General features: G+C 40.2%; 2 protein-coding genes across 2 annotated transcripts in view; one reads left to right on the forward strand and one right to left on the reverse strand.

The window, feature by feature from the left end:
- The window catches only part of ENPEP (glutamyl aminopeptidase), a 37,068-nt gene extending 21,347 nt beyond the window's left edge, over nucleotides 1–15,721 (reverse strand). Inside the window, exons 1-5 of the mRNA XM_074589361.1 lie at nucleotides 14,971–15,721; nucleotides 9,818–9,959; nucleotides 7,092–7,223; nucleotides 2,479–2,599; nucleotides 248–402 (exon numbers count right to left, since the gene is read on the reverse strand). Of these exons, the coding sequence (XP_074445462.1) occupies nucleotides 248–402; nucleotides 2,479–2,599; nucleotides 7,092–7,223; nucleotides 9,818–9,959; nucleotides 14,971–15,593 (1,173 nt within the window). The 5' untranslated portion in view covers nucleotides 15,594–15,721. The remainder of the gene's footprint in view (nucleotides 1–247; nucleotides 403–2,478; nucleotides 2,600–7,091; nucleotides 7,224–9,817; nucleotides 9,960–14,970) is intronic.
- ELOVL6 (ELOVL fatty acid elongase 6) overlaps nucleotides 1–26,646 on the forward strand; it is a 211,743-nt gene that overhangs the window by 40,713 nt on the left and 144,384 nt on the right. The window lies entirely within an intron of this gene.

Below are 26,646 nucleotides of genomic sequence, written 5' to 3' on the forward strand. Positions count from 1 at the left end.
CAGATTTTCGTAAGCTGGCTCACAGTCTGGACCCAAGCATTTTGAATTTTCCTGAGAAAAATTCAAAGGCGGTATTTCTGGTACTTTAAAGCTCTAACAAGGAACAGTTTTAACACGGTATTTTGCAATCAAATTCTGAGCACACACAGAAGATCCCGAAACAGAGTTAATGACAGTATTTTCAAGATTAAAATGTTGCGACTACACATTTGAAGCACTGTAAAAATGAATCATGTCCTAAATGTACCTGATGAACGAGCTCATGGGCTATCACAGCAGCTACTCGCTGTTTGTTGGAAGTGGCCGACTCGTTGGGATCATACAGCAGGTTTGTTTCTCTGTACGTGATCAGCCCCCAGTTCTCCATAGCACCTGTCCCAAAATCTGGAATAGCTATTTTATCTACATTAAAAGAAAGAGAACGTGATTACCACTGTATTCTTTAAGCCATTTAGCCTGTTTTGTTTACCATTGGTGGTTCTGGCTTACTGCTGTGGACTGCAGCGTATAACCTGTGTTTGAGAAGCAGAGGACTGGTCTACAGCAACTGATAGCAAGTGCCCTGACTCTGTGAAGGCTAGGATCGGTTGCACTAGCTGAGGATCTGTCCTGCGAGGTGATGGTATGCCACCTCCTGGGAGCGTGCATGTCATACATTACTTAATTTTGGCTCCAGAAATTAATAGTATTGTCTGGGGATATGCTGTAGGCAGTAAACCTCCTGAAACTATCTGTAGCATAATGAGGCATGTCATTGTTTGTCACACGGTTTTATTAAAAATATTTATCGACATGTTAACTGAAATAAATCCCCCATGCAGTGACAACATCTGCTTCTACTCCTGACAATTTGTGGGGGTCACTCATTTATGGTCAGTAATCAATACAGGTTTAAATGAGAATTGCAGACGCAATTGGACTGTCACTTTCCTCTGCAAATAACGACCACAGCCTTTTATGTGGGTTAGTGGAAAAAAAAAAACAGACAAACAGATGAATTTAAAACTGAATAGAACAAACAACCCTCTACTCTAACAGAAGATAGGAATTACTTATTTTAATTTAAACAACTTGATTACAGAATCAAAGCTGATAGTCTGGCAAGGACTTCATTGACAGTCAAAATGAGGATCACAAGGAGAACGGTAATGCCAGAAGCCATAAATCAATGTGAAATACAATATTTAAATAAACCAGTATGTAGAGACATATTCGTTTCATCGGGTTTGATCTAGATGACTTCTAATACTGAGGGAACAACATAGTAAGTCAAGATTTGTGATCCAACAAATAAACATTCTAAGAAAACCAGTATCAAAGAGCATCTGTCCTCTGATACTGCTGACCTGGGGTTACCAGTCCACCTTGTAGCACAGACAGGCCCCCATCCATACGCTGATGCAGCAAAGTCATCTGGCTTTTATGGAAATGAAAGTTTGAATATACAGCATAGGTGAGATATAGTCCCAATTATTACTGGGGACCAGTGTGCAAAAGAACACGGTATTGTACTGGTTGCCCTAATTCAGTTATCGAAATGCAAAGAGATATTTACAATAAACTCAGATGATGTTTTGAAAGGGAAGTAAAAATCTGTTGTTAAAGTAATACAGGTTAGCCTGATAGGTACATGTTTGAATAGACAATAAAAAGTTTGCATAGCATTGTTCATTGTCTTCAAAGTTTTGGGTTGTTTGTTTCTTTTTCCCTCTCATTACATTGCTTTGACTTGCTTGTAGTTAATATTTTTTCCATCCATTTAAGTTCATGAATCTAACTGAATTACCTCTTTGGAGGCCTTAGGAGGGGGATTTCCAAAATTCTGATTACATTCCCAACTCTATTAGCTCAAACTGCACAAATCTAATCCAGAGTCCAGACAGTCCAAGCTAAAGGATGCTCAACTGCATTACTTTTTCTTTGCTTGTTTTGTAACCATGGGCAAAATTTGATAGTGTGCCTACTCTTGTTTAGCTCTGGGTCTTTATTTAGCCTGGCAGTAGAAACTCCAAATTATATGCTGGATCACGTTCATCTTTCTAAGAAGTGGATACACACCCACTTTGCACTAAGGTTAATAAATAGTATGACATACTCTCTGGCAGTTTACTTCTCCACTTCTCTCACTGCTGACTTTTGTCCAGAAGTTCCCATGGCAGTGGTACGTATTTTTCACAAACTACTTCTGGCTCTATTTTGGCTCACTTTAAAATAACCGTGTTGCAACCAGTGCTTCAGTTCAGCAAACTGAACTGTGAGAACTAGTAACTAAGCTGTTATGTAGACCAACCTTCCCATCATGACATTTAAGAACATCTTGAACTACATGGGTACAGTTTTAAAATATCCTGAAATTATATCAGCAGTTATCAAGCAAATGCTTTTATGCTGTTTTCCACCAAAGCACAGAGACCTGTAGCAGAAACATAACCATGACAGTGAAATAACAAAATTAAAAATATAAGTAATAATAATCACCTAGTTTTGGAAGAGAGTAGTTCAAATCAAAGTACTGTTCAAAGAAGTCGAATACAATTTTTGTTACATTTGCTGCATATTCTGCTGTGTGTATTTGCTGTGGCTGGGCATAAACTCTCAGCTGTAAAATACAGAGAGACAATTACAGCAGTCTTCAGTTAAAAGAAATTAGAACGTGGCAAGCATTGAAAAGTCATTTAACATACATATCTATAGCACTTCAGGTTTTCTCTAGGAGACTGGCCTAAACACTGAATTCTGTTCCCTAACACATTTATTCAACAACATTTTTCAAAAGCTGTGCGTAAGAGAGACCAAGTCAACATAATCTGTGCACACTTTCCACAATATGCCTAATTTATAAAAATGACAAGACCCGTGTCCAGAAGCCCGCAATGGCCAAGCCTGGAGCAGGGCCTGGGTGCATACCAGCCCCTTTTTCCCCAAGGCCTGGTTTGCTCAAGAAGGAAGCCTGAGCAAGCACAATTGAAGGGAATCCACTTGTTCTGAGCAGTTCATTGATCTGCACTGATCCCATCAGACCAATCTTTAGGGGCACATCAGTCCTGAAATGTGTCTGAAGCCCATAACACCTTTTTTTTCTTCAATTTTTTCTTTTTTTTTCCTGAATGCAAAAGATGGTGTCTTGAGTGCTGACCTTTCCATCCCTGAGGCTTGGTGCCTAGGACTGCTTTGGCTATTACTGTTAAGCAATATGAAACCTCAAGCCCTGGAGGACTAGAGTTCTTATGCCACCCATAACCGTGATGAGGAGACCTACAGCTTGAAAAAGCCTTTTAGGATGTTATCTCCACATTATGAAGACAAAGTTTGACTTCAGAATTCATGGAGTCTTTTGGAGGTTTTTACCTCAGTCTCTTTGTCCCAAAGCTCACACAGATGTCTGCCCGAGAGCAGAGCCATAGCACTGGAGTGTCCACTGGCAGGAGCTGTAGACTGTTCTCTTCACTGTCCACCAAAATCTCCAGTGTGGAAAGAAGAGATCTTTATATGGAGTGAAGTTTCTGGCTTTAGGAAAACTGATCCATCTCATTTTGCAGGCTCTGTGTCTCTTATGAATGGGCCACATTCTTCTGGCTGTGTTGGTGTGGCTTGTTTACTCCTCAATGCTGTCTTACAGCCAGGAGTTTAGGATCTAAACTGAGCAAAGGAGGCAGCCTACTCTAGGAGCCCTCTTGGAGTCTGACCACACATTGATTTCAATACCATGAAATTGCACTTCCTCCAGCGAGAGGGGAGGATGGGAAAGTGGTTAGAAATAAAGCTGGAATGAAAAAACAAAACCAAAAAAAGCTTATGAAATTCAATCGGGAATCCATTCCAGCCAGGGGATTTCCCTCTGGGTCAGTTTGCAATTACAATCTGCAATTTCCACTTCAGTAAGCTCTTTACCCAATTTAGCAGTCTTTGGTCCCCTAGCTGATCCATATTAATGGTTTCCAAAACCTTCAGCATGCACTAGAACTGACTTTGGGTTTCATTCTTATAATCTCCTCTGTGATTTTCCAAAACAGACATTTGGTACCTGACAGGTAATCAGCTCAGGATCATCATTTCCAGCTGTAGGTACATTTCCCACCAGTGATTCCATTAATGTCTTTGTTAGGGCAAAGGCTTTCAGAATGAACGGCAGTTTTGAAGTAATTTACCATGTCATATGAGCTGTATGCTGTTGCTGTTGTTTATTAAAGCAATATATGGATCACGTGGATACTTTCTGTTGGATGAGGGATTTATTACTAGCAATTTAAACACCAAACTATGGAATGTTCTTTTCATCAGTCGGTGAATGGAAATACCTCATTGCTCGGCTGGGCTTCAAAGTTTTTGGAAAGGAACTGTTTGGCTAGCAGAAGGACTTTCTAAATATCTGATTAAAAACTCCAAAGATAGCCTGGTTCTCCTGGGAGAAAGGTAATTTTTAGTGATGGAGTTTATGTGGCTCCCTTAATTAAAAACAATCTTACACATATACTTTATATTGGTAAAACTATGCCCATGCTAAGAGAAAGGAAATGGTTATGATTTTAACCTCACTTAAAACCCAAGTTTTCTAGTGCAGGCAAGTCCTCAGACATTGTTTAGTGAATAGCATTGATAAAATATGTAGTAACCAAGGCCTGAATTAGAAGACGTTTCTTCAGGCAACCTCTGTACTGACATGAATACCCCTGCTTCTACACACACACACACTTTAATTACCACATTTCAGTGAACACTCCCTTCTATTTACAAAGGCTACAGTCAGGAACATTGTGGGATTTACTGTTTTGCTTGGGGAAAAAAACCCAAATATTGTCCTCAGAGCCATATTCTGGAGCATGGCATGGACAAGCAGAGAATGTTAACTTTTGCATCTAGAAAATAAAGAGTTAAACATACATTTTCACCACGTTTTTTCTTTCCTACTGCACCATGTTCTACAAAAGCTGCACAAATTCTGATTCTTCAAATAACTAAACTCTAGAGAATATCTATTGAGGCCAAATAACCAAAGTCCTGTCCCTGATCGTGAATAGAGCAGCCGTGCTGAAGAGCATCTGGTTAACAAAATCATGTGTCCAAGTGGCCTAAAACATTCTCCTGTTTTGCAAATTACTCGGCCAAACAGCGGGGATCTAAGAATATTGCATTGCTATCTCAAACCAGACTCCACTTGCTTGGCTAAGTGTAATTTAGCCTTAGTTATTCGTCAGGAAGTAATATAAGTGTACAGCATGACACTGGCGATGGCGTAGAGGAGGGAGGCCTCAGCACAGTGCTATGCCAGGAAGTCTTTGCTAAGAACTGGATCAGCACTTTGGAGATTTGTACAAGGCAGATTTTCACATCAGTGGACAGCCTTAAGCAGGGAAGAGCTTTTTTGGACAGAGAAACTCAGGAAGAGCACACTTGCGAGGGGAATGGTGGTCTAGCTGGGGCTTTGCTCTAGATTCCCTGTCCATTGGCATCACAGCCTCCAGAAGAGAGGAGGAGAGCACTGCCAGTTCAGCTGAACTGCAAGACCATATGTTACACCCCTAAGGGGAAAGGAAGGGTGTCCTGGGTTGAGCGACACAGGACTAATTTCTATCCTAATGCTGGGGAAAACTCCACTTTTGTAAGACTCTAGTGTCTGAATTTGTGAAAATATTTACTTTATAGCCAGCTAGGCTATGTGGGATTCAAGGTCTCAGTGTTTTCGAGCCTTGCCAGGCACAGGGATGAGGAGGAGCAAGGCCTGGGCATTTGACCCAGGCTGGCCAACAGGATTATTTCATACCATGAACATCACATTCTGTATAAATTAGAAAGTTTGCTGCGTGGTCTTTCTCTCTTTCCCTTGATGGCAACGGTCCAGAGAACTCCTTGCCCCCGTGCCGGACCCCTGAGCCGGACCCCTTCCTCCTCAAGCTGTAGCGCTCGCAGTGTCTGACATTTGCTGTCCACTGCTGGGAGAGCACAGCTTCCTGCTGATAGAATTGGCTGAGTATAATTCTTGTATATTAATATTAGTATCGGGATTAATACTGGTTCTTTAATATTATTGTTAATTATTTAGTCTTATCCTAGAAATCTATTTATATTTCAACCCTGTGTTTCCTTGCTTTCCGTGATTCCCCTTTCTGGGTAGGGAGGGGTCATTGAGTGATAGAATATTTGCCCAAACGACAATAAATTGTTATGGGTTTTCTCAAACCATAACAAAGGGGAAGCAGCAAGAACATACAGCCCTGGGATCATCCTCTGTCTTAGATGAAAAAAAGATGTAAACCAATAAATAATTAACAATGAGATGAGCATCCTAGACTAGGTTTCAGCTAAATGAGGAGTTTATGTTGAGGGGAAAATTTTATTTAGGCTTTCAGGTTGTGATTCAACATAGTGTCTTGTGATCTTCTTATGCCTGATCAGCTGTACCTTCAGGAGGTTTGAACCTAAGCGAGAACTGGATTGGACTGCCTGTTGCAGATAAATAAAGAAGCTATTTTAATTTTATGGATTTAGATTCAAACATACTCACTTCATTAGGGCACCTACCAAATATCCAGCTGTTTAGTCAAGCGCTATCATTTCTATACTTTTTTTTGTAAAGAACTTACACTGGAAAGTTGTCTTTGGCCACTGTTGTAAAATAAATATTAGAGCCAATACATAACGGCACATAGCATTGTAGTCATATGTCTCCATGACTGTAAACAGGAAGACATCAAGTGCATAGATTCACACCTTTTAATGCACAGAAAATTGTAAAGTATTTGTATCCATGGCCTGTAAATGTCATGTACCCCTGGACTTGTACATTCTCTTAGACTCTGGGCTTCAAGTCAGGGACGAAGTTGGAGAAACAGTGTGCCTCACCCGTGTGCCCATATGGGTGCCCAACTCACCAAGATGGGAGACAGGGAAGGACTACAGGACACTGTATGTAAAGGTCAGAGGGACCACTGTGAACACCTAATCTGATAAAATAGGTTGCATAAAATAGGCTATAAGAAAGGGAAAAATATGTTCCTGTGTGTAATACAAAAAGAGAGGTTTCATTTTTTTAAAAAATGCAAATCACATTACATCTGTCGTTTGAACCATGTTCAGGCTGCAACAGGACTTACAGGTTTTCCACGAGCGGATACTCTCTCTATCCACTGAAACTGGTGCACTGCAAAGCATACCAAGTAAGTGCTCATGGGAACAGACTTCTCAAAAGTTGTCCGATTCCAGCCATTGCCCAGCTGTACAGTTTGCTGCAGAAATAGAAATATAATTAATTTGATTTTTGGAATTGCAAACACACGCAGAAGATGATACAATAAGTCTATGAAGGCTGCAACTACATAGGAACAATAAATCACCTCTCCAGATTCACCTCTTCTGGCATACCAGTGCTGATGGCATGAAAACAGACAAAATGTTTTTTCTGCAGTGCTGCAACACATGAAGCGGGACTTTGTTTTTCTGCACTAAATAGGTTTATCTGGTTCTAATTTTGCATCAAGGATTTGAAATTATTCACATGCACAGGAATTTTGCCAACAGGAGTTTTCCAGTGTATGCTAGTGTGTTTTGTTCTTGAAATAGTTGCATAAAACAACATCGCTTTGGACAGATCAGAGAAGAGACTGGATTCTCTCCTCTCTTAAATACATGCATCATGCAGGAGTCAGGGGCTGCAGAGATGCTACTTAGGATAAAGACCAGTCTAACTAATCTATCCTGAACTCATTCAGATACAAATTAGCACTGCTAATTGGTGAGTTGATTAAATGTACATAAGGTTTAGTGCTGATCATAGTTTTTATTTTGTAAATCTAATAAAAACCATTCCTGGTATTCCCAAATGTCCTTAACTCTCAACTGAATTATATGACCAAACCTGCAACCTGTTGTTTGTGATTCATCCTCTATATATTTATTTCCGCTATTCATTATCTGCTATTGCCTGTCTGATAATTTTTTGTGCGTCTGACTGGTAGACTAACTCAAATAGGCCAAAAGCAAACAGTGTATAAAGGACACTAACCTTCTACTAGAGATACAACACTGCATGAGATTTGTTTCCTATAAATAGAATATAAAATTAAGCACAGATAGTGAATGTTACAGGTGATATGATTCAATGAGGAAAAAAACCCTTTTCACAGATATATTCACAAACCTCTTTTCACAGAGGTATTTGCAATCTACTCCGTTATCTGACTCATTTTGACTCTATTTTGATATATTTTGTTCTTTCAATAAAGTCAGAACTTCAGTGAAAAAAAAGTAAAAAAAAAATTATTTCAGTGAAAACTGCAAATGAAATGTAGAAGTTTCTGATTTTGACGAGCTGATTTTGACGTGTTGATTATGAAACTCCACACCAGCAAAACTACTACAGGACGTATAACACACAACGTGCCTTGTCTTTACAAACGATTACATTTCCATTCATTGAAAAGATTTCCCAAAGATCTTTCACTAGTAAGAACAGAGCTACTGACCTTGTGAGCACACCAGATGAAAAGGGCCCTGCTGTCATTTGTTAGTTAAACTCGAGTATGAACTCAGCACAATCTACATTTCCATGCCTGTACTTGGATTTTAGCAAATTAATTAACAAGCGATAGCTAGCCCTTTGAAAATTTGTTTTTGTATGTCTATACTAGAGGCAAGGTCCATGTTTAAAGGTGTAAAGTAAATCTCAAAATCTTGATAACATCTAGTCTCATTCCCTCACCTTCCTTGCTGGTACCCTCACTTATCTGAGGTCTGTGAGCAAAGGTACAGCAAACACACTCCTTTCATATGTTGTTCGTCAAAGTGCCTGGTGCTCTTTTAGGTATCACAGAAATATTTTTAATAACAATAGGTCAGAGCTTTAAATATGCAAAGGGCCTGGGAGGCGGCTGTATCAGACTGGTAATAATTTTCTCAGTTGCATTGCTAGGGAATAGTTAAGATTCGGGGAACTCTAAATAAAACTGTACACAGTAAAGCAGACTGTTTTCTGGCTGGGGGAGTGATTGGGAAGATGCAAATGTCAATAGCCTTGAGGCTGGAAGCTCTTTTTAATTTTTTCCCTTTTTTTATTTTTTAAACTTGGCACTTTATCTCCCACTTCAGAACATATTCATTAGAAATTATACATTGGACTACACATTCAGTTAAACTATTCATTGGAAACTCTCAGCTGAAAGACATCCAATCTTCTTCCAGAAGGCCCAGAGGTAGATAACTGATGCCATTGAATTTTGTATGAAATGTGGAATTTGACCCACCAGGTCCAGAAATAGATTATGTAGGAAATTACAGTCATAGCAGACTGACAAGTGTCCACACCCATGACAGATGGGATTTCAGATCTTGTATTATTAAAAATAATAATCCTAGACTTTCTTGCTAGCAGGATCCTTTGTCAGGATCAAGCAGACCTTTGCTTTGGAGCATTATGTAGTTTCAGTGATTATTTTAGACTTCCCATCTGGGAAGCAGCTGTCTTCCAGAGTATTCCTACTCAGAGTCCACTTGGTTTGACTGAAGAACATGCCATTACCAATTTATAGTTAGTAGGGGATGTTCATCTAGAATGTGTGAATAGAGGGCCAGCTAACTAAAGACAGAGGGGACGTTTCATTTCTACTTTGGATTTGTCTCTGTATTGCCATATTGTATACTGGTGGACCACTGGAAGTCCTAACCAACCAACCAGTCCTATTTTATGGAATATTTATGAACCATTAGCTTTACAGTGTCTGGGCAGTGGAGTTCGTGAATGTGCAAGGACCTTGCAATCCATGTTACCTTCCCAGTGGCTTTACAGAACCATTCCACTTAGGCAGCAGACTTGAGAAATACATACCTGTACGGGCATGTTTGAAAGTGCTTGGTACGTTTCTTGATGGATGATAGATATGGTGTAAGTTGCCTTTTTGTTGGGCTCATCAAAGCAAGGAAAAGATTTCCGTGCATCTGTTGGCTCGTGATCAGTAGCTGCAATGCTCCTTAAACAAACAACACATTGGCAAGCCTTCATTATATACCTTTTAAATCTTATCTGCAATTTCTAAGCATCATGTTTCAGCAATTTCACAAACTAAAGTCAGCTACAAATATTTGTGTGTTCTTGTCCATTCATAAAAGTAGGTGACATCAGAAATGCACAAGCTGACATCGTATGGGCACGTGTAACACACATAATAGTCTGTCAGTAACATCCTCTGGGTTTCAGGGCAAAAGCTAAAGCCAATTTCTTCTCATCAAATATTTTTAGGAGTCAGGCAATGAAATACAAATAACCCCTTGTGGAAGGTAAAAATTTATCTCACCTTCCTGATGAGGTTTCCCATTGATTTTTGTGCCTAAAATAAACTACTGATGGTATCATCTGAAAGGAAATTAAGGCCCTGGTATAGGGATGTTTAATTAAGTCACTCCCTGTGTTATTTACCCACTGGAGCACATTTTAGGATTGCAGTCTTGAATATCTCCTGACAAGACATCTTGGAATTGTGTAAGTGCCCCTGCAATCTCATCCTGCCTGTGTTTTTCTTTTTCTGCAGTTACCCAGTACAATTTTCTGCTGGTGCTGTTATGCTTTCCTGACTCCATTAGTGAAACTGCTGGAGAAAGTATGTAAACATCCTAGTACATAACTGATGCTATGCTAGTTGTGTTGAGGGGTTTAAAAAGTCATCTCAGTTATGCAAAAACAACTGGAGGAGCTAGACAATAAGAGTCACGTAAAAAAATAAGGTGAAGGTTATGAACGTTCGTACGGTGTGCTTGCTTCTCACAGTGACATCAGGCTCCCCCATTAATGAACCATACAATGGCAGAGCATAGTCTCCAGTGATTGATGGTGGAAGGGATCACAGATGCTTCTTCAATTAATCTGGAATGTTGGGCATTTTCTGACAGCACTTCTACAGCTGCTCCAACTATATTAAGGTAGTTTTTCTTTCCAAAAACTAATTAAAAGTGTACATCATAAATTACAGATCTGCAGCAATCCTACAAGCTCACTTGACAACGAATTTTTCAATGTTTCTTTTGCCCTTGGCATTTCCCTGTGACGGTCAAATACTAACCTGGTCATTAGGAACTTGTAGCAGCAAGGGTGATTTTCAAGCCTGATGGAGGTAATACGTCTGGCTTCTTACCATTCACGTTCATCGGAATAGTAACTCAAAAGTTCATGGGCAGAAAGCATAATGAACATTCACCTTAACATAACTCCAGGCTCAACAGAGTTTCTTTTGCTTGGTAAATTGTTTGATGTCACTCTCTACTTTTTGTAGGATTTGAAAGATATTTCACAGTTTCACAATCAAGTCCCCGGGGCAATGCTTCATAGTTATTGCTTTAAAAATTGGCTACGTATTTTGACACATTTATATCTTGTTCCTACAGGCTGATAACACTATGGTATCTCTGTTGATTTATAAGGTGATACTCCTTATATCCTCATGTATTTGTGAAGGCAGACAGACAGCAGTGCAAAACCTTAGCTACGGGGTAGATGATGAGAACTCCAGGATATGGCATGCGTAGAAGTGGCACTAGAAACATGAAGCGCTGTAATTTCCTTTTAATTTCCTTTCAAACTGTATAAAGTAGTTTTTAGATAAGATTTTCTTCACTACTTGGTGGCTTCTGCCCTTCTACTTGGCTTTTGATGTCCAGACCTTTAAATGTGAACTAGAGTTGTAAATATCATAGTAATAAGAAGTGAAGATCTGTCTGAGACTGCATCCAGCTGTTCCCAAAATAAAACAGTGCTGCATTTAGAACCATGATGAATTTCCCCCCCTTTTTTTTTTGAAGGCACAGGAGGTTAGTGCAAAACCACCTCCCCTTGAGCTAATAAAAGCATTTTTCTCCTAGTCTTTCCCTAAATTCAGATTCCTTCCTTCTTCTGAGAAAATTTTCTCCTTGAGGAAGACATGCAGGAGTGCTACTTGTGTACTTCTGTACACTAAAGAATATTTCATCTTCCTCTAATCAATAAAATTCTAAATGCAAGTCTCCCTGTTAGAGATGTGCCTAGCTGGATATCTTTTATAAGCCTCTTGTTCTCCTCTTACTGAGAACCGAGAGAATTCTTCTAAAATGGAAGTCATACCTTGTCACTAATAGTAATGCAAAATCAAAACCAGCCACTGTGACATGTTTGTATTATCTGTAATACTAAGGAAAAAAAAAGGGGGGTTTTTAGCACATTCCTTGAGAGAAACTAGTGACTTAAAGGAACCCATTACACCAGACAAGGACTCTTGTGCTCCTTTCCCTAATATCTGAAAATAACACAATTGTAATGTATTTATGCTTACTGCATTATGCAAAGTAGGGAAGGACTGTTATTCCTCTTTCATCAATGGGAAATTAAATGTGCGCAGGAATAGCTTTACCAAAGGATTTCCGTGTTTAGATCTGGATTCAGGCACCCACAGGAGGATCTAGGCAGGTCTATGTCTAAAATCTGCATTCTTAAAGTTTCTGCTTTCCTGCTCGCTACCCACACATGCACATCCCTTTAAACAGTTGTGTCCCCAAGATATCTCAAGATCCTCTTCTAGGCATGTCCAAAAGCACCCTTGCCCTGACAGGGATTGTGTGATCTGTCTGAACAGGATTCCCAAATGAGGTGTTCTTCTACCTAAGCCTCCCGAAGATCCCAGACTTGCAGGCATGTTCAGCACATGTCTACCTGTTTTCCACAAAATGTTGTGGGATATTTGAATCCAAGCAACAGCAGAGCCTGGACTTGTTCCCAGTTGGTAAACAAGATGCATTATAGCAATGCTTTGGCAAACCTTTGCCCTCACAAATAGACAGATGGGGAGCAGCTCAGCCCTCGGAGCTAACTTTCCAGTATTATTAATTCTTTCAAGAGGTCCTGCTGCTTCTAACACTGCCCAGAAGGGATGGGGGAGTAGGCTTAATTACACGTTGGCTCTCATTTTCACCTCAGCCCCCTTCTCTCTAATATCTGATATTAATAGACTCACCTGACTTTTGCTATTACCTGATTTGTATTTAGTTACAACATGACAAAAAAGGAACGGTGATGTCTGCTGCAGGCAAAGCCGAAATAAAAAAAGGTAATTCTGGTCAGCATTGGTTTTGAGTAGAAAGCCAGGGGAAAATGCAGTTTTAATAAGTAATAAAACCCTTCTCTCGCCATCTCTCCTGACCCCACCTATCACCTACCCTCAAGCTGCACAGCAGCAACCTGGCTGGTGGTTGCAGCACCGCTTGGCTGGTGGTTGCTTTCATTTCAAAGTTGTGCTTATCACGTACATGTACACATTGCCTCTTCCACCCCTACAAACAATCTGCCTAAACTTAACCACATGAAAAGCATTTCAGAAATCACCATTCATTCATTCTTATTAAAGCCCTTCTCAAGCCTAATAAACAGACTCACACGCTCAAGTTCCTTTCTGTATTGAGTGTTTTCAGACTGCTGGCTAGGATCATCCTTGCAATTGTAGCCTCCAGCAACCAAATCAAGAAGTAGGAACCCTCTTGAACTGAGCTCTCATGTTATGTTTTCTTTAGCTTATGAAGTTGTCCTTTCTTCCTGACATCAGATGCTTGGTCCTTGTCTTCCTACACTGTCCGGATCTGAGGGATGGGCACTCACCTCTCCTGCTCTGTGACACAGGAGACCTGTGTTCTGGTCCTGCTGTTCTGCTGTTGTGATGCACCTGGGGCAATTTAATGTCTAGGTATCCTTCACTAATAAGAAGGAAGTAACACACCTCAACTTAGAACGATGCCAAGAGGTTACACTTTAAAACTGCTGTGGGGATGTCAGATGCTCAAAGTATAAAAACAAAGCACCTTCTGAGTCAGAGCTATACTGAGGTGGTAGATGGAGAAAAACAAGAGGGAAGGAGCTGGCTGGGGTTTGCGCTGTTCCCTACATGGCTTCTTCCCAGATCAGATAACTATTGTTAAGTATGAAAAATCAATGCTTGCTTTTTCCTCTGCCTTTTTGATTTGCTGCTGCTGATGCCTGTCACTGGTGCTACTCCTGGCATTGCCTGTCAGCGGCTGAATGGAGCTGATGCAAGACTCACTCATGACAACATTGTCCCAGAAGGGCAAACAAGGGCTGTGAAAACACATCAGTGCTTCTCTCCGTGTTCCTGCTACAGGGCCTTGGAAGAGTCTAGCCCAGTTTATCTTCTAGCTGTAAAGGCTGAAATGAGTCACTTCAGAAACATAAATACTGGAAAATGGATTAGTGTCCTCTTCATATGTTAATTGTGAAGAAATGTCTCTGAGCAATGAGCAAATAGGCAATGGCTTTTTCAAGCTTCCACCTTGAAGTAGTGCAAACCTGGGAAGTGGAATGGGTTAACTGAACTGGCGGAGGCTTTGTAATCTTTCAATAACTACTGATATATTAAAAAGGAAGAGCTGGAACACACAAAAAAAAAAAAAACAACAAACCAAAACAAGTCAAAGATAACCTTCATCATTTGGACTTTCCTACGCATAATTTAAACCAGCTGCACAAGGGACAGGGAAGTTCTGGTTTGGATATTCCTCAGGGTTACAACATCAATGAGGTACGATGTTAGGAAAACTATCACAAGAAGATTTTACACTGAAACTGTTACCTTGGGGAGGGCCAGGAGAGAGTGTTGACAGCTGTATGTCATTTATTGTACTACAGAGATAAAAACAAGCCTCGATCCCTCCAGCTGTCTGAGGGAGCCATTCGTAAAACTCAAGGGTAACCTGGGACCAGTAGAGTTTGAAAAAGTTTTTCAGAATAATAATAACAAACCCCTCATCTCTCCAGCCCACATTCACTTGTCAACAGCCAAAAGGTTTTGAATATAGCATCTTCCTTAGGGGAATGAGAAAATTAAAGAACAGCCCAGAAATGTCAGCAAGTCGATGAGAGACCAGACTGAGAAGCCGAAACAGGAATAGAGCAGGCCTGAGCAAGTAAAAATAGAGAAGAAAGTTTAATAAATAAAAGAAAAACTGCTTTACTTGATCTCTCCTCCTTCAGTGTAGGTGGTCTTGTAAAACCCAACCAGGGAACCATTCAGCCAGCCTTCAAACTTCAGGGTGAGTATATAGGGATCATTTTCATTAGTGACAGAGAGCTCTGCTTCTGCCTTCATCACTATGTACTCGTGCGGCTTGTACTCAAAGCAGTTGACCAGAGCAATCTGCTGTCCTGAAGATTTCCAGAGTGTGGGCATTTCTGTAATCTTGGTCTCTCGCAGGTGGAGCCACAAGTAGCTGGTAGATTTTTCCAAAGCAATAGAAATATTGACTGACCCAGTATAAGTGTCTTTCTCCATTTCAGGCTTCATTTCCAGATCATAGTGGACAGGCTTGACATAAGTGGGTAGCCTGAAATGTCTCCACTCTCCGGCCTCATCCTCTTTAGGAGCACAGGGATTCGAATCCACTGAGGGAGGGTTTGTTGTCTGAACTGTTGGCTGATCTGTTGTTACCTCTGGAGGGTAACAGTTAGGTCTGCTTAATCCCACGCCAAGCCCCACAGCAAGACCTACAACGACCACGACGCCACAGATGACAGCCACATGCTTTGTCTTCATGCAGTATCTCTTGGACTTCTCATCCTCAAAATCCATGCCCTCCATCTCTGCTCCCGGGTCCGTTTTCAGAGCAAAACATTAACCGTAAAAAAAGCTTATTAGTCACTTCAGCACTTGCATTCAGTAAACTCAGCAGACTCGGTTTGTATTTTAATGTGCAGCTATAGCTGTTCTCTGCCCGTCTCCCCCACCTCGCTTTCCACGAGACACTCAATTAATTAAAGACAAGATGCATTTGGAGGAAATGTGAATGATCAAAAGGAGTGCAGCTGGGCTGGGAGACGGAGGGAACCGACACAGAAGAACATTGTTCCTGCCGTGCTCTCCTTATAAGCAGCGCAACCCCACCCCCAGCCACTCCTGCTCTGGCCTGAGTTAAATATAAAACAGTGCTATGTTAATCAGCAGTTAGAAGATGATCAGATGCCAAAGCTATGTCAGCAGCTTTCAGAAAGAGTTTGCAGATAGAGGTGTAACCGCTCCAAATCCTCAACCTTTGCCACTACCTTTTCCCTTTTTTCCCCCCTGCTGTATCTTTTTTGGGTTTTTGAGGTTTGGCTTTTTTTCACTTTTTCCTCTTGCTAGCAAAGATTTCCTTGAACTTCCACCCTATAGTTTGTGAAATGACATCTCCAAAGTCTCAAAAATCCATCAAAAATCACATACGTCTTTCAAGGCCTTTTCAACTGTTTCCCCTCTTTTCTAAGCTCATTTACCTTTGCCGAGTAATTCGAGGCAGTCACAGGCAGAAAAATGCACAGTGCAACGATAAATTTTGATCACTGACTTCAAACTTTAAAACACGTCTAATTCCTCTCCCCCTCTCATAGGGCCAATTTTCCAGGAGATTGCTCGTAACCATGCATGCAAGCTGGTAGCCTGGGATAGCATTGCCTTATTGGTCAAAGTAATTACAGTGCTGCTGGTGAACCCTTACTGCGAGGGACCCTTCTAAACATGCGGTTATATGATTTACGTACTAAAGTTCTAATTTAGCATTTAGTGCATGTCAACACAATGTGGGGCTTCATCAAAACAAATTCATCGAACAGAGCCTGATTCTGCTTGGGGGAACTTATTGTAAGTAAGGCCTCGCTAAGCCTCCAACCAAAATGTTGCTAATGCAGTATGAAACTGAGTACAGCAGTAATCTTGACCTTGTTTGATGCTGAACTAAAGGAAAACAGTGTAGAAAAGAAACCTTAGTCCCTGGATCTCTTAACCCTTTTTCTCCATCTATGGAGCCCACTTGAGTAGATTTTTAATCAGGGACATCAGTTTGGCTTCATGCCTCCTGTTATGCCTTCTGTTTTAGTTTATTAGGAGACAGATTAACATCACTCTTCATATCAGTTACAACTCTGACTACTAAGCCTTTTTTTTTTTTTTTTTTGAGATGGATGAAGTTTCACCTGGAAGGGTTGACTTAGGCCCTAGAATCAGTCAACACATGTTCCAAGTGAGATGCACTGAATCAGGGGAAGAGCTTTTACAGGACAGACTTCATCCAGTCTTTTGGAAATGGATCTCCTCAAAAGCTTTATAAGTCTCCCTTTGAAATATCGCCAGCCACCACGGGGAACTTTAGCCACCCAATCTGCATCAGCACTCTTACAGCACACTACTATTTATACAGCGTCTTGTTTAAAAGGCAATGTTTTCCAACAGGAACTGAGAAAAGAAAAGGTCTTCGTTGCAGGGCATCAAATTAACTCTTACTCAGATATTTTCAAAAGTGAAAAAACAATGCAAAAAAAAATCAAGCAGAAAGTTAAAAATCTGTTTCACATTATGTCTGTTTTTTATTGTTTCCCATTTCTCTACTGTGATCAAAACTAGATATGACATGGGAAACCAGTGCCCTTTAATGGATTGGGTAAGAATTTAACTTCTAGCAACAGAGCCAGCATTGAAGATCATGGTCTTAACATTTAAAACCATTTCAGCTTTTCTTTTGTTCTGAGGTTGGACAGGACAAGGAAAAAGAGAGAGAATAGATTTTAAATAAAACATCTTAAGCCAGAGCAGCCATAAATGATGAGATAGTAAATGTGTCCTGATTTCAGGCATGCTTTTTACGTCACTCCCATTTTCATTCTCCTTAACCATGAGGTTTTCTGTTACATTTGTAATCTGAGATGAAAAATGTTGTTTGAGTTTATAGACCACAGAGCAGATTATTTACTGTAATTATTAAGAGACTTGTAGATTTCTTCACTGATAACAATTACCTCCTTCAGGAAGAGACAGAAAACAAATCTGGATGAGCTGGTCCCAAACAGCAAAAATATATGTATTTCTTATCCTAAGCCTTAAAAAAAATTCTAGCTGTAAAAGCCATTACAAGCTAAGGAGGAGTGACAAACGAATTAGCTCAACAAGTAGCAGAGATTATTGGTGTCTTCTGACAGTCAAGAGCAGTAGTGTACTTACACGAAAGCTCTAGCATTGAGCTTTCCTTTATGAAAACTAGGGTTCAAGCCTAGTTGCAGCCAAAAATAGGTATAATATATTTCTGATAGCGGTACTTATGAACAGACTTATCCCTCCCATATCAGAAGTATGCTTTCTTCCTAGCTGACACCACTGGGGTCAGCTAGCAGTGCTAAGAAGCTGCCTAGCTACCAAGAGAGCTAGGAACCAATGACCTAATATACATGTCCAACAATAAGACAGGACTCAAACTATTAATTCCGCTACACAGGAGCAATAAAGGAGGGCAGAGCTCTGAAGTGCAATGGCAGTGCTCTCCCTGCTTGGCTGTCTCTAGGTAGAAGGGGGCAAGGAACAGGATCTGCCTCCCCAGACAGAAAAGCACCATGGCCTCCATCAACAAGGTATAGATACTTTGTCTACCCTCTCCCAACGGGCATTAGATGATGAATCCCTATATGGAAAGTGGAAGAAAGATCACCCCAAGCTGCTCTGGCATAAACCACAGGCATGACTGCATGCATGTGCTGTCCAGGCTCGGAGGGGTTTAAATTGCTTTAGCTTAATTTCTAGAAAACTGAAAAGAGGTTAAAACAATCTTATCAATCACCTGGACAATGCTAATGTCTGATAGCATTTGTTTGGTGTTGATTTTTCATTGAAGCAATTTCACCTTAAGTTAGAATTTAGTTCTAAATCTGCACCAGAGTTACCTCACTAGCTTAACCCTGACCGTTGGCCACCTAAAGTGGAGGGGGGTTTGAAATCACCATGCTCTGTCAAAACATTGCTGGTGGGGACATGTACGTGCCTGTAGGAGCAATATCCAGATATCTTTTCAGACGACTACAGGCATAAAAATGAATCCTTTTTTTTATCCCCAAATTGTATACCATTCATTTCCAATATAATTTCCAGTTTTAAATTTGGAAAATGGAATAAAATTTCCACAAGTGACAGCCAGGATCAGCACTAGCACAGGCCTGCAGTAGGCATTCAGGGAGAAGTCACATAGTACCAGGAAATCCTTAATTGAAGCTAACAATGAGAAAACAGCTGCTCTGGAAAGCATGAAAGACATGGAAATAAGCAAAGTATATTAAAAAAAAAAAAAAAGAAACCCCTCCATTGCAACTCACAACAAATGAAACTCCTCTGAGACAAGTCCATCCTTGGAATAACATGAAACACTTACTGGGCCTACGCTAAGGAGGTCTTTGGCTCCTGTGTCTAGGGTAATTAAAGTAACATGAGGGCAGCAGGGTCTAAGGACCTCTGAGTTCTGAGCTGCCCCTGCAAGATTTAGGGATACCATAATAAATGGAGCCTCTCTGCCTCCATCAGGAGGAATTTGGCTCTCTTTATGTCAAACTAACACTCCTCGTTAGATTTGTCATTGCAAAAAAAAAGGCGGCATGAAGCAATCTGCTGTAGTGACTGATTTCTGGCAGAGCTGCACTTGCAGACTTAATTTGAGAAATAGGAAACTGGTTGTGGTGTTCTATCAGGTCACAAATGAACTGTGTTAGATATTATTCCCATGTCCAGTGTTTTCTTGCATCTGTCATGACTGATTTTGTCTCCATCTTTGGCTTTGAACGCCCTCTAGCAATCATGAATCCCCTAGAGTTCACAAGTCTTAGTAATTACCGGCTTGCAGTAGTCCTTGTTCCACTCACAATCTTTTCTATGACAGATTTTAACAACAAAATAAGTCCTTTTGGGTTTGTGTTGTTTGGAAATGCAAATGGTTTGAACTGATTTGAGAAAGACAGTCAGGATTTCTTCAGTCATAATTGTTTCTCCATTTAGGTCTTTGAAATACCCCATCTGTGGGGTACTGCCAGCTGCAGTGCCTCGGGAGGACTGCACTATTTCCTGCTGCAGACTGTCAAGCTCCGTATATAATGCAGCGGTTAAAGCACAATGCAGTCCCACCACCTATTCTGGGTTCTGCTGTGTTTCCCCAGCAGGTCAGTGCTGGATGTTTTATTTATCACTAGGGTCAAGGCTGAAGGGAGTTACCTCAAAGCCTTTTCACAAGAAAGTACTGAAAGTTACCTTTAGTAGAGACTTTATTTCCTTTCTTTCTTTTTTTCTGTTTCAAATTCCTGAATGAAGATTCTGTGCCTCAAAATGTGAATGTCATCTCTTACACTATTTGTGTAAACAAAGCTAGTCAAACGGTATTCATTTGCTTCACTATATCATATATCACATTATACCATTTCATCTTCCACTGCATTGCTACCAAGGTGAGCTTGCTTGCGTTCTTTCATTCTAATCATTAACTTTTACTACAAAACCAGAATAGCCTGGGTCCTGGTGAATACAGTTCCAACTTTCCAATTCTAACATGTTTTATTATTTTTACATTTTAGTACTCTATTTCTCGTCAAAAGTGGTCATTAAAATAGTTACAGTTTTTGTCTCTGCACTTCAAAGTCTAGTTTCCAATAGGAAGTTTCCTTTTTGTCTTTAAAAGCATGCCTGAGGAGAGTTCTACTGTAAGAACACAATACAATTTAACTTATACAGACATTTTTTCAAGCTCACTCAACATACATCTTGTTTAACAACTTCCCAAGCAAAAGTGAGAAAAGCAACAAGCTTTTCCAGTGTAGCCTTTAGGATACGTTGGGACACCAGCAGGCCCACAGGAAAAATCAAATAGTGCAGTTTAGAAATTCAGTGGGAAATTCCTTTATGAGCTTCTGGAGGTATTTTATCCTCTTAGAATGAAAAACTTGCTTTCAACTCTCTTCACTTTTTTTTTTTGGGGAGTGAGGGTGATACCTTAGAAAACCTGCTCTCTCCACCTGCAATTCAGGGCACTATTTTTAATCTATCTGATATGAGTTGCAGTTCCTTGAGGTGCTGCCTCTGCCCTTGAGCACTGCTGTGTCATTCGGTATGCAGTTATACTGATCCATTTCCATGTCTAGATAGCAGGGCATGAGAAGAAAAGCATTTTGATGGAGGAGAGGTGTAAAATTTCCTTCCTACCTTGACTGGTCCCAGCCTGAAACTGTTAACCTTCAGGGCAGGCTTATTTATACTGCTTTCTCCTTTAGAAGCAGGGGAAAGTTCAGAGGCTGAATAAATGAAAATGAAGCATTAGTCAGCCCGGTAATGATGTCTGCTCAGCATGCAGTGATAGTACTAAATTCAAGTATGATACTAACTTCATTGAGCAGGTAATGGAGATTACTGTGGAAAACAGTATTTTCAGTTGAAGGCATGTTTTCACTTACAGTAAATTGTGAGTTTCTCATCTTACTGAAAAAGATACAGTGGAAATAAAAGAAAGCATTGAACTAACTGGCAAGACAGACAGAATGGAAGGATCAATCATCCTTTTAATCACTAAAAGAGATTAAGACACTGAATCTTGCTCTCTTAAAACCGTGTGCACTGGGAGCAATTCTGTAACAGTCAATAGCAAAGTGCTTGAGAATCTGAAAAAAGAGCAATAAGATATGATAAGAGTGTAAAATACTGGGTAGCTTTAATTAAGATAGTTTACCTGTTCCTTAATGTAATAGCAAGGAAACTCATAGAGCTTTCAAAGGCAATAAATTTGACACAGATTAGAAGAAAACCTTTCATGTTAATCTCACATATATCTCACCTGTGGCATTCATAATGAGAGGCCATAGATGCTGCTTACGAAGCACCTAATGCAAGCCATTGAGAAGCAGAACAGTGGACCGAGGAGATTTCTGATCTGCTCTGCTATATAGATTCATGTGGTCCTTTGCTGCTGAAGGTGCATCAGAAATCATGCCAAGTCACGAAAAATAATTGCTCGCATGACTTCCAGCACTATAAAAGTCCCATAAATGAAATCAAGTTAATGGAAGAGGAGACAACAGTTAAACATATTTGCTCAGTTGCACATGTAATCTCAGGGGAATTGTCTGTCAACATGTATTTAGGTTACTTCCAAGTCTGTTACCTCTGCATTTGCCCTTGTTTTCATTTTCTTGGCCAGGGTGATGAAGCTGATAATAGAGAAAGCAATTGCAGTAGCATAAACTGTTTCATTTACTATTATATAAAAAAAATCCTTTTCTTTCTTTCTTTGTAAACAGGATTGTAGTTATATTAAGGCATTTGAAAATTAATCAAGAGATTGGGGGATGAAAGTAAGTGGACAATTATAGATTTAGCTTCCTTCCCTGCCCCCCAGTTGAATCTAGTCGCCTGAAAAATTGAAATAGAACAAGCTATATCTTTGGGACTTCAACCACATTTGCTTTGTCTGTTTTGTCCTGCATAGAATATCTCTCTCTGGCAAGGACTGGCTCTATTTTCATCAGTCCTTACCTTCCCACAGCCCTGCCAACAGCAGCTGCTGTGGTTGGGTAGAGCAGGAGATAGACAGAGATCAGTTGACTGATTCCCAGGCGAGTTCCTAAATCACTCACAGCGCACACTTTCACAAACAGGTGTGTATGTGAGGGTTGGTGAGGTATATGTGCTGGAGTACCCATTAGCAAGTTTGCCTGAAAGGGAGTGTCATGTTAGGAGGAGGTCTCTGACACAAGTAATGTTTATTTCAATGTTATTTGGGAGTCACGTTCTTCAGAGCAACAACCAGACAAATATTTTCACACGGAAATAATACTATAAAATATTTTGCTCTATTTTAGCAAACCTAAGCTGATCTGGGAGTACAATATTATTGGTCAACAGTAAGTCCTCATATCTAAATTTTCATTATGAGAAGCAGTAACTGAAAGAGTAGGTGTTTCTACACAAGGATGAGGACATCTTTATTCTTGAGGCATATAATATGTTGTTTTGAGCTTGTATGCAGCAGTACAGGTTGCAAAGAGCATAAATGAACAGATCAGCAAAATTAAGCTCTTGGTAAAGATTGCACTGAAGAAAAAGAAGCACAAGCAAAATCAGAGAAAAGCAGGAATTTCAGATCTTACAGGTGATCAAGTTTGAAGTTTGAACACTGGTGTTTCATGGGATAACCTACAGGATGGGATGTTGTTGTACAGCCAGGTATTTCCTGCAGAGCCTTCTTTCCCTTCTCGCTTTAGTTCACTTTCTTCTTTTGCTTTTCCTCAAACCCCAATGATAGACCTTTAGCAGGAAAATTCCTTTACTAAAAAGAACTTCCTTCTGAGAACTTCCGTCAACAAAGCCACAAAAAATACCAACAAACCTAATAAATGAAAATGAATAAAAAAGACTACTTTTCAGCCTCTGTCCTAATGTCTCTTAGAAACAATTATTACTACTTGTATATGCTGTTTTCAGGCTATTTCTGGTTGCTTCTGAAACGAGTAATAACATTTCCATTCACTGCAGAGAGACAAAGAAGTAGAGCAGAGAAGTGCAGGCCTACATTTACTACTACATCTGAGGGGAATGTTTAAATAAAGGATTTTTGATGCTTCTTCCTCACAGAACTTTTTTCTATTTATATACTTACATTCAAAAGCAGCCTAATGGTTTTAGGAGGAGTACAGGCTTGGTCCTTGCCCAGAGAGTACATCTGCTTGTATTAGACACAAGAAAAAATAAGGCCACTGAAAACTGGAAAGGGAGAATGAAATGAAGTGATAGGACAATTACATTGGCATAGGCATGCAGGTAGGTATGCATGTGCTATTCATCTTGATTATTTGTAATCCAACATATGTCATTAATATTGCATTTAATTCATATTACATGACAGGTTCTCATTCTGTTGGCTTGCTTCTCATAATGACATAGGACTCTAAATGAAGTTCTTTTAAATTAAATAATTCCATAAAAATATCTGCTCAGCTGAGAATTTTATTGGACTTATCCAGCACTTATTGGACTCTTACTTAGACAAAGCAATCTCCAGCTGAATTATCAGAACTCATATCTATGGTGCAATCAACAGTGTTTTTCTATGGAGTCAGTCTAAAGATTAAAAAGTCAAAGGACAAACTGTTCAGCATAGTTTTACAATAGTTTTACAATAATCACACCTTACTTTTATCCAAGAAAAGAAAGTTGTTTCTGAATCATGTACTTAGGGTTAAAGCAAGGTGCAGTCTATTTAACTCCCCCTCACACCTTTAGGTTACAGGGGATTTTTAGAACAGCTATAACATTTTTTTGAGGAAGATACACTACTACAGTGATACAAAGCAACAAAAAGCTCTCTTGGAGACAGAACTTTAATAATTTTCTTAAGTTTATACAAAAATTTGTGCATCAAGTTGACTATGACACAAGGGCATCTCTGTACAAGATCTGAGTCTGTCTACTCCAGTTGGAGGGTCAGCAGCTTACTTTTAGAAGCTCTGCCACCCTTTTGCTTTCATCTAGTCTGGTCTGTAATATTTGTATTATTGACAGAGATGTTTAAATCTTCAGACATGGCCAGTAGGAGGGAAAAAATTGCAAAAGGAGCTACAGCTAATCACAAGTTACGGAGAGGCTCAAAACTACTTTGTAGTCAACTACAAAGTTGTTAATGTAAAAGGACACTGAAACCTATTTCCACTTCCCAGCCCTTCCTGCTTAATATTCTTATTGTCCATTATCCCAGACCACAACAGATACCTGAATTGCTGATATGCTGGGGATAATTTGCCTAGATTGCAAAGGAATGCTTCTGACTACATGGACCATTTTAATGGTGCTGTTTTAACAATACCGGGTAAAAACCTCTAAATGTTCTAGACAGAGAAATAGAAAGCACTTTTTCTGCTTTGCCAGAGTGGGGTTTAGTTTTCTTAACTCTTACGTTCCTCTAAGATGCAGCTGCACATTTAGTGCTGTAGAGAAAGCAGAGTCCATAGCCTTGCCTTCAGGCAAACTCACAGTTTAACGTGCTGCACAAGCTGTTCCTTATCGTCCTGTGGCAATATTTTGGCACACACTTTGCTGAGTCTCCCAAATTCACGTGAAGCATTTAAACAAGTGGCCCGGTTTTTCAAGTGCCTCCTATTGAACTTAAGGATCCAATTTAACTCTGAATCTTCAGAAAAATTAACTAAGTTAAAAAATGACCAAAATTGTGGTTTAATTTAATATTTTTGTGAAGAAAAGGCAAGAAAGAAGTAGTAAAAAAATCTGACAACTCAGCACGTGCTTTCCATGGTTATCCTGAAAGCTTATATGTATTATATGCTGCAGCTCTGCGCTCCTGGAATCCTATAAAAAACAGTGTTATACCACTGACTAAATCTAGACTTGCAGGCAGAAATACAGCCTCATTTTAACAAAAAGATGAGTTCTGGTTATGCTTGTCTGATGATCTGGATTATTGCCATCACCACACTGAGCTGGGTGTCTGCACTCACATCGTGCCAGCCCTTCCCCGCAGTACGGTGAGACTCAGGACTTTGTCTCCTGCAATACGATGAATAAGTCCCACAGAGAGGAAAGTTAAGTTGCTTCGCGTCATGCATGTGACCAGCAGCAGTGTCCAAGCAAATTCTCTCTATGGCCTGTTAGTACCTTTTATCTGATGACTGTAAATGCAGGGCTCGGAGGAGGACTCTGATATCTGGCTGTGTCATTCCACCAGGAAATAAAATTCAGCACTAATCCCACAGCCTCACCCAGGCCAGAGCACCCAGCGTAGCAGGGATTAGAGCGATTCTCCTCAGCGCTGCTTATCTCACAGTCAGCCCTGTATCACAGCCCCTCTGAGTAGCCAAGTGGGACACTGCCTGTCCCAACAAGGAATACTGTCAGTCCATACTGACTGCTAATCAAGTCCTTGGGAACTAGCTCAATTCAGACAGACCATCATTTCTACTGTCTCTGATTCATTTCTGCAATGCTAAATAGAGTGTCTCCTCAAAGCCTTTGCATTCCTCTTTTCAGGTCAGTAAAGTCCCTTACCCATCAATGCTTTTTGCCAGGGGAAAATTCTAAAGTTCAGTTTCTGGGATGTTTTCCAGCACATGTTCACAGCTTTAGAAGTGTCAGAAATCATTGTAACAAGGGAAAGAAAGTGCTTTTATGCAGCAAATCACTAAAGCCGCCTCCCCCCAGGAACAGCATGAACTAGTCTCTTAAATACAGTTCCAAATCCCTTGATCAGCTGGGATTTACGACCTCACACAGAAAGCAAGGGGTGAAGCCAGGCAATGACCAGGGAGCAGAGGAAATGGCCTCAACTGCTCTGAATAAAAAGGCTGGGAAGAGAGTGGTCAAAGAAGGTGGTGGCTAAAAGAACTTGCTTTCTAAGGTGAGGCCTGATGACTGAGATTTCTGTATATCTGCTACAGAGGATGAATATATGTAAAAACATTTCCCTGGATAGGCAGTTAATGAGGTAACCTGGTTGGTTTTGGTTGGTTTATATTTGGCACCTGTGTGACTCAATGACAGATGTATAATACTTCAGATTTAACTCCCTTGTGGAAACGTGCAGCCTCTCGCATCCATCTCCCATCAACAAAAGAGCAGCCAGGACCAGGCCTGTGTTTATGCCTGTCCCCAAAGCTGTGTGATTATTTCTATGCTTTAGATAATCAAATTCCAAAAGTTGTGAGCTAAGTGACCTGGCAGCAATGGAAATGCGTCTCTGAGGGATTTTCGTATCAGATTATGATTTACTTTCCAGTTCTTGCAAGCGGAAACCCATGCTGCTTTCCTGAGCTGCCTATCTTGAAAAGGCACTTTTGCTATTCTCATGAGGACAGGCTTCTAT

Source organism: Larus michahellis, chromosome 5 (assembly GCF_964199755.1).
Source record: "Larus michahellis chromosome 5, bLarMic1.1, whole genome shotgun sequence".
NCBI classification, from domain to species: domain Eukaryota; kingdom Metazoa; phylum Chordata; class Aves; order Charadriiformes; family Laridae; genus Larus; species Larus michahellis.